At 50.0% G+C, this 11,237-nt stretch overlaps 2 protein-coding genes across 2 annotated transcripts; both read left to right on the top strand.

Moving 5' to 3' along the window:
• The first annotated feature begins 711 nt into the window (after nt 1-711).
• LOC134399691 (olfactory receptor 51I1-like) lies at nt 712-1,644 on the top strand. Its single transcript, XM_063127776.1, has one exon. The coding sequence runs from the start codon at nt 712-714 to the stop codon at nt 1,642-1,644; it is 933 nt and encodes a 310-aa protein (XP_062983846.1).
• Nucleotides 1,645-9,711: 8,067 nt separating this feature from the next.
• LOC134399693 (olfactory receptor 51G2-like) lies at nt 9,712-10,644 on the top strand. Its single transcript, XM_063127777.1, has one exon. It carries the CDS (start codon nt 9,712-9,714, stop codon nt 10,642-10,644), a length of 933 nt encoding a protein of 310 aa, XP_062983847.1.
• The last annotated feature ends 593 nt before the right edge of the window (nt 10,645-11,237 follow it).

Genomic DNA, 11,237 nt, shown 5'->3' on the forward strand with positions numbered 1-11,237 from the left:
ATATCTTTGTGTAGAACTTTGATCTCAATCCTGCGATGAAACTGAAAGTAGATCCAGGGGATAAACAGCTTTGTGTAGAAAAGCTCCTCATGAGAAAATTTTAGAAATGGAAGTGGCAACATCGCTATTTCAAAATTTTAATCAAACCTCCACTATTCTCTAGTTGCCTTTCAGGAAAGAGTCATTGAGAAGCACAAAGGTTGGGTTGGGTTGGGTTGGGTGGGTTATCGGTTCATTTATTTCGTTCTGAAAAGATTATACGGCTTCCTGGCCATGAACGGCCTCTGTAGGCAGGCATAATTCAGCACAGACCAGTAAAATGCTGCCCACTTGCTTATGGAAGGCCCCGGGCCCCCTCAACGATGGGCAGAAAGAGGTGGGCCAGCCGATTGCAGCATCACAGCCCCTGTCTTAAACGTGGGCTGAAAAGGCGGGGAGAGCCGCCCACGGGCCGTTTTAGGCTCTGTCTCCAGCCTCAGCCTTTAGGCTCTGAGCAAAGCAAGACCCTGCCTGCCCCAGCCCTCATAACCCCCCTGGACCCCTGCCTTCTCGGAACCCTGTTCCGGTGCCCTTGTCTTCTTTTCGTACCCTTCTGGGACCCACAGGTCACACACCCTGCCCCGCCCCGCCCCACCACCTGTCATGTGGCCGCAGGCTCAGTGCCTGGATGTTTCCCTTCCAGGAAGGCCCAAAGGCAGCCTCTGGCGACGCATGGAAGAGCTCAACCTCACCGGCTTCCAGCCTGCCACGTTCCACCTCACCGGGTTCCCGGGCCTGGAGCCTGCCCACCGTTGGATCGCCATCCCCTTCTGCGCACTGTACGCCACTTCCATCGCCGGGAACTGCGCCGTGCTCGCCGTCGTCCGCAGGGACCCGCGCCTTCACGAGCCCATGTACCTCTTCCTGTGCATGCTGTCCTTCAACGACCTGGGCGTCTCCCTCTCCACCCTGCCCACGGTGCTCGCCCTCTTCTGCTTTGGTCTCAGCGACGTGGCCTTTGACGCTTGCCTGGCCCAGATGTTCTTCATCCACTCCTTCTCCTTCATGGAGTCAGGGATCCTGCTGGCCATGTCTTTGGACCGCTTCGTCGCCATCTGCAGCCCCCTTCGCTACGCGTCTACCTTGACCAACGCCCGGATCGGCCGGATTGGCCTGGCCATCGCCCTCAAGAGCACCGCCATGCTCTGCCCCTTCCCTTTCCTCATCAAGCGCCTGCCCATCTGCAAGTCCAACGTCCTTTCCCACGCATACTGCCTCCACCCAGACATGATGCGACTGGCGTGCGCCGACATCACTGTCAACAACATCTACGGCTTCTTTGCCATCCTCTTCACCTATGGGTTGGACTCCATGTTTATCATTTTCTCCTACATCATGATCCTGAAGACCGTCTTGAGCATCGCATCCCGGGATCAGCGGCGCAAGGCTCTGAACACCTGCATCGCGCACATCTGTGCTGTTCTCTCGTTTTATGTCCCCATCATCGCTGTCTCTGTCCTACACAGGTTTGGTAAAAATGTCCCTTCTGTTGCTCACATCCTGATGTCCAACGTCTACCTCTTTATCCCTCCATTGCTGAACCCCATCATCTACAGTGTCAAAACCAAAGAGATCCGGAAGGGGTTCTCCAGAATGTTTTCGTGAACAGAAGTTGGTGGTTACATGGCTGCTGGTGCTGCTGCTGCCTCCAGGAAACGCCATATGCCCTACCTGGAGCAGGAGTCCTTTCTCTGATGAAGAAGAGGAATCCTCCGCCAGGTAGGGCATGACAAGGAAAGGCCTTTTGGAGGAGTTGCCCCCATTAGGGAACATCCAGCTCAATGTGGTCTACGGTCCGTGAGTGGATTGTCCTGGCTTGTTGTGGTTCTTGCTAAACAGGGGCTGCTGTGTTGCCCATCAGTTGTTTTAAATTCTAGTTCTAAAATGTCCGGCTGTTATTTTAATCGTGTATTAGTTTTATACATTATGCACCAGTTGCTGGGGAACATGGGTTGGAGGGTGCTGTTGCACCATGTCCTGCCTTGTTGGTTAGCCACTGTGTGAACAGAGCGTTGGACTAGACAGACCCTTGGTCTGATCCAGCCTCAGGGCTCTTCTTATGTTCTTACATGTTTTTAAACATTTTTATATATTTTATAGTATTTTTTATATTTGATGTTGTTCCCCACCTCAATCAAGAGGGAGAGGCGGGAAAGAAATTGTTGTTGTTGTTTAAAGAAAATGCTGTGCACATCATTGAAAATTATTTATTGTAAACTGGGATTAACGTATTTCAAATAAACAAACTAGTTATTAAGGCTGTGATGCTATACACACTTTCCTGACAATAAGGTCCATTGAACTTAATAGGCCTTACTTCGGAGTAGACGGGTACAGGGCCATGTCATACATATGTCATCCCCTGTCCTGTGCCCCCCACCCTGATCATGGAAGCTGTAGTTTTACATTTTACAAGTTCTACATTTAGGAAATAGAAACCAAAGGCACAGTTACAAGATGGGGGATACTTGGCTCAGCAATACTACAAATGAGGAGGATCTTGGAATTGTTGCAGATCGCAAGCTGAATATGAGCCAACAGTGTGATATGGCTGCAAGAAAGGCAAACGCTATTTTGGGCTGCATTAATAGAAGTATAGCTTCCAAATCACGTGAGGTACTGGTTCCTCTCTATTCGGCCCTGGTTAGGCCTCATCTAGAGTATTGCGTCCAGTTCTGGGCTCCACAATTCAAGAAGGACACAGACAAGCTGGAGCATGTTCAGAGGAGGGCAACCAGGATGATCAGGGGTCTGGAAATAAAGCCCTATGAAGAGAGACTGAAAGAACTGGGCATGTTTAGCCTGGAGAAGAGAAGATTGAGGGGAGGCATGATAGCACTCTTCAAATACTTAAAAGGTTGTCACGTAGAGGAGGGCCAGGATCTCTTTCGATCCTCCCACAGTGCAAGACACGGAATAACGGGCTCAAGTTAAAGGAAGCCAGATTCCAGCTGGACATCAGGAAAAACTTCCTGACTGTTAGAGCAGTACGACAATGGAATCAGTTACCTAGGGAGGTTGTGGGCTCTCCCACACTAGAGGCCTTCAAGAGGCAGCTGGACAAGCATCTGTCAGGGATGCTTTAGGGTGGATTCCTGCATTGAGCAGGGGGTTGGACTCGATGGCCTTGTAGGCCCCCAGCATATAAAGGGTTGTTGTTGTTGTTAAAAAAGGAGGAAGTGAAAGGAAGAAAATGTGAAATGAAATAAAACCTGGCCAGATGCCCAGAACTTTATCTGACTTGAACGTCATAAACATTAACTAACAACCAAAGGTCAAATTCAACTTCTTCAGTAGCGACTGCATTATTTTAATTTCAGTGAGACATGACTGTGCTGCTGCTTCAGGATACGAAACTTCTTTAGTTGATCTTGATTGATGGGAATCACAGTTTGCTTGCTCTCAGCCATGATAAAATAAAAAAAACTCAAGCCTCTGTTTGGCGTGTGTGTGGCTTTCGCCGTTACAATGACCACACATTCAATCTTGGCTTCTTTGAAGAAGGAACGGCTGCTTCCTGCGCCCATTACCCACACTGGAAAGTCTGTTGTGACTTACAGCAGAGTTGCCTTATTCAAAGAAAGCATGGCAACGCAGCTTTAAGTATTAGAGGGAACAGACACAGGCTAGCGGCACGTTAGAAGAAAAAAGTGAGACAGAAATAAGAAGTTTCAGCTCAGGGAGGAATTGCTGAGAATTCAGTTTCTTTAACCTCCGGGCCTCCTTTTTATTTTGACAGGTGCCGGTCTAAGCCGTTTCTCTGCTACGGCACAAATGCCCCTCCTTCTCTGGGGCTTCCTCCTCATTGCTGGTGCTGTTGGAGCTCCAGGACTCCTCTGACCTCAGGGTCAAGAAGCTTCACCGCTGAACCTGCTTTGTCGAAAGAATGAGGGGAGAATAATGTAGAACCATGAAGAAACTGTAGCTAGAGCATCTGGCTGCATATAAGTACCTCTTCACACAGTGCATAGATCGACTATGGAACTCACTACCACAAGATGTAGTGATGGCCACCATTTTGGGTGGCTTCAAAAGGGGTTTGAATGAATTCCTGGAGGAGAAGGCTATCAAATGTTACTAGCCCTGATAGTTGTGTGCTGTCTCCAGTATGAGAGGCAGTAAGCCTTTGACACCAGTTGCTGGGGAACATGGGTGGGAGGGTGCTGTTGCACCGTGTCCTGCTTTGTTGGTCCCTGGTCGACAGCTGGTTGGCCACTGTGGGAACACAGTGCTGGTCTGGGTGGACCCTTGGTCTGATCCAGCATGAGGGCTCTTCCTACGTTCTTAAGGCTCTGGAACTGCGATGGCTTTGGTCACTTTGGTGGATGATCTACTTTGGGACTGGATGGTGGGGAAGGTGGAGTTCATCCCTGTTGGTGCTGCTGGACCCCTCAGCCACTCCCAGGACCTTCAAGCACAGTCCCCTTCTGGATTGTGTGCTGGGATGGAGCTGGGGGACACAGTGTTGCTGTGGTTCTGGTCCTTCCTGGAGTGCAGATCCCAGGAGGTGATGGAGCTAGTGGAGACCTGCTCAGTGCCTTGGCCTTTGGCCTATGGTGCATCATGAGATTCCATCTTCTCCTCGTTCTCAATTAATATTTACATTCCTGGAGGTTGCAGACCTGCCCCAACCCTAAAAGCTTTCCTGAGATCTAGAGTGGATTTTCCCCAAGGGCAGGCCACTCTACCTGGGTCTGCCCTCGAAGAACATCCAGAAATTTCAGCTGGTGCAAAATGCTTCCGGAGAGTTTTGATGGGTGCCAGGATGAGGGGAGCATGTTACTCTGAGCTGTGCTGGTTACCGGTCCATTCCTAGGTGCAACTCAAGGCGCTTGCCAGGCCCATTGCCCTTCAAGGCTCACCAGCATGCGCCCTGAAGGGTCACTTCCCCCCATCGGAACCAGCCAGTCCTCTGGGGTCACCAAGGGAGGCCCTCCCTACCCAATTCTGCACTTTCCAGGGCTCAGCTGACGGGGATGAGACGGGAAACGGTCTTTCCTGCTGAGGCACCCTGAACGTGAAACTCCCTGCCTCAGGAGGTTCAGCTCCTGTCCTGCCACATCATTCATGTTCCTCTGCCACTATAAGATCTTTCTTTTCAAAAACAAAAACAAAACAAAACTTGACGTTTATCTGCGGTGTAGGATATTTGTTATTTTTTTTAAAAAAATTGCTGCTTCTGAGTTTTTATGGACTGCTTTTCATTTTAAAATCAATGTTATTTGTTTATATTGGTTTATTAAATAAGCCCACTTGCTTGAACATTGAAGAGGGAGGGAGTTCCCCAGTTCTTCTTTGCTGCCTCCTGTAGACCTGCCCCTCCAGCTAGTGACACAACCGGCTCTTTTTCTGCCAGAGAAACCCAAAGCGCCCCTGAATCTCATGGATCAGAGAAGACCATAGATACTCAGGGGAGGGGGGAGGGAGGGGGGGCTCCATCTGCCTCAGGAACCCATCCTTCCCTGCAATGTTGTTTCGTGAGGGGTCTTCTAGGGATCTCATTTTTTGATAAGGTAACCTCCCTTGTGGACCGTGGGAACGCTGTGGACGTCATATATCTTGACTTCAGCAAAGCTTTTGACAAAGTGCCCCATGATATTCTGATTAACAAATTAGCTAAAAGTGGGCTAGATGGAACAACTATTAGGTGGATTCGCAGTTGGCTACAGAATCGGACTCAAAGAGTACTTATCAATGGAACCTTCTCAAACTGGGGAGAGGCAATGAGTGGGGTACCGCAGGGCTCAGTCCTGGGCCCAGTGCTCTCCAACATTTTTATGAATGATTTGGACGAGGAGGTGCAGGGAACGCTGATCAAATTTGCAGATGACACCAAATTGGGTGGGATAGCTAATACCCTGGAAGACAGAAACAAACGTCAAAGGGATCTTGATAGGCTGGAGTGCTGGGCTGAAAACAACAGGATGAAATTTAATAGGGATAAAGGCCAAGTTCTACACGTAGGTGTGGTAAGAAGGCTCATCTTGAGTGTTGCATCCAGTTGGACTCCATGGCTTTATAGGCCCCTTCCAAATCTACTATTCTATTAGCTCCATCACACCGGGGGTTAAGACGCTCCCTACCTTCGCTTCTCCTGTGACGTTGCCCGTATTATTATTATTATTATTTATTTATTTATTTATATAGCACCATCAATGTACATGGTGCTGTACAGAGTAAAACAGTAAATAGCAAGACCCTGCCGCATAGGCTTACATTCTAATAAAACCATAATAAAACAATAAGGACGGGAAGAGAAAGCAAACAGGCACTGGGTAGGGTAAAACTAACAGTATAAAGTCAGAACAAAATCAAGTTTTAAAAGCTTTAGACTGAGGGCGACAATCCCGGAAGCAGGTAAGTCCGGGACCGCCCCCTCTCCCTCCCTCTACACCTGTAGGTTTAGAAAGGGGCCTACGCTACTTAGGGAAGAGAGGTGTGATGGTTTTATGTAATCTCTTCATCAACAAGAAAAGCTTCTGCCCAGGGAAAATGCAGCACAAGAAGGGGAGTCCACCACCCTCACTGGAGGGCACCATGTCCATCACCCTCACTGGAGGGGGGGAGGGCACCATGTCCATCACCCTCACTGCCACAACTACCAACAACCAATAAACTGCAGGGGGAGGTTCAACAGAGGCGTCGGGGCAGGTGCAGTAGCGGGTACAACAAGGCGAGAGTGCATCTCAGCGGAATAACCGCGGTGTGCAGGGGAGGAGAGGTGTGAAGCTGCATGAACCCTAAAAGCGCACAGGTGTCAGTGATCAGGGCTTCACTCGCTATGGAAACGAAGGGGGGGGGGAGGGATGAAGCGAGGGCAAACCAAGGCAAACGTGTCGGTGTGATGGACCTTTTTGTCTCCCGGAGAGATCTGCTGGGCAGCTGAGAGAAAGCAGAGTTTGCTTGGAGTTGGGTGGTGGTTGTTTTACACACAGTGTAAAAAGAGACCCTTTTTATGAAAGAAACGCCACCGGTCTCGTGGGCTCTCCTTCTCGGACGCTGAAGTCCGAGTAGGCGCCGAAGCCCCTGCAAGTCCACCCCTCTCTGGAACTGGGGTCCAGGAGCATAACCCGAACGATGCTAATTAAATACGCTCCGTCCTTCACACGCTGCCCCTTGGGCTTTGGAAAGGAGACCTAGAGCTCCTCCCTCCCAGCTGCTGCCTTGTTGCTCCTCCTCCCCCCAACATCTGGCTCTTCACCAACCTTTACAGAGAGACTCTTCTAATCAACCTGTTTTCCTTCGTCCTGAGGTTGCCCAGAGCTGCCTGTTTCCCAATCCCTTATGGGGGCATCCTTGCGGTCCTTTCGCCTCCCCTTTTTTCTTTCTCAACTTGGCACTCAGACGGACCTAAAATGTCAACAGTGCCATAGAAGGGTGCGGGCCTGGCCATGTGCTTATAGTCTCGTGGCCCGTGCAGAGGACGTGAACGGGAGGAAGCGGTGCGTGCGTGGAGCGGGGGAGGGGGGCAATGCTGGGCAGCCACCGGCGATCGCCACTCCCTGGCCCATGTCCACAGCAGGCCTGCCGGGGGCTGAGGTGTGCACGCACCCCCCCTTCGTGTCCTCTGCAGTGCAGCGTGCGAGCTGTCCCTCACGGAGCGAGCAGCCGTGTGAGGATTGCACCAAGGCCCTTCGGCTCTCCTCAGCTCCCACAGGGACAGGCTGAGGAGAGCAAAGGCAGCCAGCTGGGCCACAGCGAGCCAGTGGCCCGTCCCCAGCAGCCCTCCACCGTGCCTCCTGGGAAGAGGGGCGTGATGCCATATCAATGGCTCCTCGCTGGGAGCCGGGCCTTTGTGCTGGAGCAGGAGGGAGAGAGATTGCAACAGCGGGCAATGAGGCGCCATGCTGACCCGACGCAGCTCTGCCCAGAGTGGAGGCTAGAGGCAAGTCACCGGGAGGGGATGTTGGGGCACCGGAGAAGCGTGTGGGAGGAGGGGGCGCCACGCATCCCAGGCCCACGTGTTCGGATGGTGCCTGGCGTGGCCAAGGGCAGATGGAGCTGGGTGGGCACTTGCTGGGCGTTTATTTATTAATTTATTTATTGCATTTTTATACCGCCCAATAGCTGAAGCTCTCTGGGCAGTTTACAAAAATTAAAACCATAAAAGCCATTCAAAATGTAAAACAAACAGTATAAAAGCATAATATAAAATACAATACAAAGACACACGCTGGATAAAATCAAGCAGCTGTGCAGAAATTAACACAGATTTTAAATACAAATTTAAAACAGCGAAGTTAAAATTAAATTGCTTAACTATTAAAATGCTGAGAAAATAAAAAAGGTCTTCACCTGGCATCTAAAAGAGTCTAGTGTAGGGTATCCTTGTTGACGTAGCTCCTTTCTCTTAGACCCGGCTCTCCTTCCCCCTTTGAAAAAACGATTTAGTGCCAAGCATCTTTGCATTAAAACAACAACAACACTGTTATGAATGAAGGAAACCAGACACTTGGCAGAAACTCAAAGATGGCGAATTGGTGTTTGGAAAAGGAAAGCTGCCAGTCCCTCAGAACAGCTTGAGAGCACCGGGACACTCCTTGGCGTGCTCCACCACACGTGCCGCTCCAACCCTCGAAAGCCAGCCGCCTGCTCTTCCTTGCTAGGGTTTAGGAAATGTTAGCCGCAGGGCTGCTAAAATGTGCAAGGCAGTTCACTTGTTCCCAGATATTTGTTTGTTTGTTAGAAATACTTTTATGCTGCTAAATGTAATCCAATCCCTACTTTTAGTCACAGGCGTGCGCAAGGGGTATGCCAGGTGTACCCAGACACACCCTAATGTCTCAACCAATAAGTGCTGAATTGAGGGGAGCATTGAGTAGGGATCCAGAGGGGGATCCAGACAGAGCAGGAACAGCCCTCCGGCTGCCCTCTGGCTGCTCCACCGCTGCGCCGAAGAACCGCCATTTTCGAGAAAGCACCATTGCTCCCAGCACCAGGAATGACATGGCCAGTGTCACCATAAAGGCCCACCAATGCTGGGGCTCCTCATTCGCCCCCCTCCCCCATACCCCTGCAATGGCCCTCCCACGGTCAGGCAAGCCGAACACAGAGTAGGGCATCAGTCTCTACAGGGTTTAATAAATAAATGAATAAAAATGAAGTCCTTTGTGACTGAGTATTCAATAAATGTTCGTCTTTAATATATGGATAGGGAGACATTTTTTCTCCCTCTTCCATAATACTAGAACCCAATGGGGTCATTATACCCTGAAGCTGAGGGGTGGGAGATTCAGGACAGATCAAAGGAAGGACTCCTTTACACAGCGCAGAGCTATAGTATGGAACTCACTGCCACAAGATGTGGTGACGGCCACCAGTTTGGATGGCTTGAAAAGGAGGTTGGATAAGTTCCCTGAGGACAAGGCTACTACCCTGATGGTTGTGTGCTACCTCCAGTATGCGAGGCAGTAAGCTTGTATATATATATACCTGTCGCTTGGGAAAATAGGTAGGAGAGTGCTTTTGCACTGTGTCCTGCTTGTGTGAATGGAGTGCTGACTAGATGGAGCCTTGCTCTGATCTCTGATCCAGCATGGCTCTTCTTCTATTCTTATGCTATTGGAGGGTTAAGAAATGTAATAAATAAATAAATAAATAAATAAATAAATAAATAAATAAATAAATAAATGTACTTCCAGGCAGGTGCTTGATGGGTTCATTTTCTTCTTCATGGGATCACTGGGAAACCACAGCTTCCTCTCTCCCACGTTCCTCCTGACGGGCATCCCGGGACTGGAGGCAAGAAACATCTGGGTCTCCATCCCTTTCTGCTCCGCTTACGCCATCGCTCTCTTGGGAAACAGCGCCGTTCTCCTGGTGATTGTGAAGGACCGGAGCCTGCACAAGCCCATGTACCTTTTCCTCTCCATGCTGGCTGTGAGTGAACTGGGGGTGTCCCTCTCCACCCTCCCCACGGTGCTCAGCGTCTTCCTGTTTGATGCCAGGGAGATTGGGCTTGACGCCTGCCTCGGCCAGATGTTCTTCATCCACTGCTTCTCCATCATGGACTCGGGCGTCCTCTGGGCCATGGCCCTCGACCGCTTCATAGCCATCTACAAGCCACTGCAATACGCCGCCATCCTGACAAATGCCAGGATCTTCATGATAGGCTCAGGGGTTGCCTTGAAGAGCATAGTCCTGATGGCTCCACTGCCTCTTCTCTTGCGGGAGCTGCCATTTTGCAGGTCCAACGTCCTCGCTCACCCCTACTGTTTGCACCCTAATTTAATCCGGCTTCCTTGCGCAGACACCACGGTCAACAACCAATCTGGCCTGTTTGTTGTCCTCTTTACTTTTGGGCTCGATTCTCTGTGTATTGTCTTGTCCTATGGGATGATTCTGAAGACCGTGCTGAGCATTTCCTCAAAGGAAGGGCGTCTCAAAGCCCTCAACACCTGCGTCTCCCACATCTGTGCCATCGTAGTCTATTACACCCCAATGATCGGCCTGTCGATGGTACACAGGTTCGGCACACGCGCTTCTCCTCTGGTGCACTCCCTCATGGCCAACATCTTCCTCCTGGTTCCTCCGGTGCTGAACCCCATCATCTACAGCATCAAAACCAAAGAGATCCGCAAGGCCCTCAGCAGGGTTTGCTCTTGAGAAATGTTCTGGTCTTGAATGTCAGAGAGCTGAGTGGCATCTCCAAAAGTGCTTGAGGTGTTTTAAACTTAGCAGAGGACCTGAATGTTGGTTGTACAACATTTACTGAAACCATTTTTTCTTTTACAGTCACATGTTAGATCTTCTTTACAATATACTAGAGCGACCAGATGCAAAAGAGGGCAGAGCTCCCACAGATTTAACTGTTGTGATGAAGAGGAAATTTCACCAGGTGCTTCATGCATACAAAGGACACCTCCTGAAATTCTTTTTTCTATCCAACAGTTAAAGATACAGGAGCCCAGTCCTCCTTTCCATAGGGTCACCCCTGTTTTTAAGGGAAGACTTTTTCCTAACAACAGACAAAGGCAGGGAGGAGCTAGGTGGCATATTAGGGTTTACATTTTCTGCCGTAGCTGTTTTGTGTGGAAGTGCAGAGTGCAAAAGCATTTTGTGTGCATACTTTGAGTGGAGGCCAACAATCCTCATGAATGTTAATAAGTGTAGATGGTTTTGCTGGTAAGAAAAACGGGTTTTCGCAGGTGGCTTTCCTCACCAGGGCTTGATTGCCATAGGAGCGGGCAGAGAGCAAA

This window comes from Elgaria multicarinata, chromosome 5 (genome assembly GCF_023053635.1).
Source record: "Elgaria multicarinata webbii isolate HBS135686 ecotype San Diego chromosome 5, rElgMul1.1.pri, whole genome shotgun sequence".
NCBI lineage: Eukaryota > Metazoa > Chordata > Lepidosauria > Squamata > Anguidae > Elgaria > Elgaria multicarinata.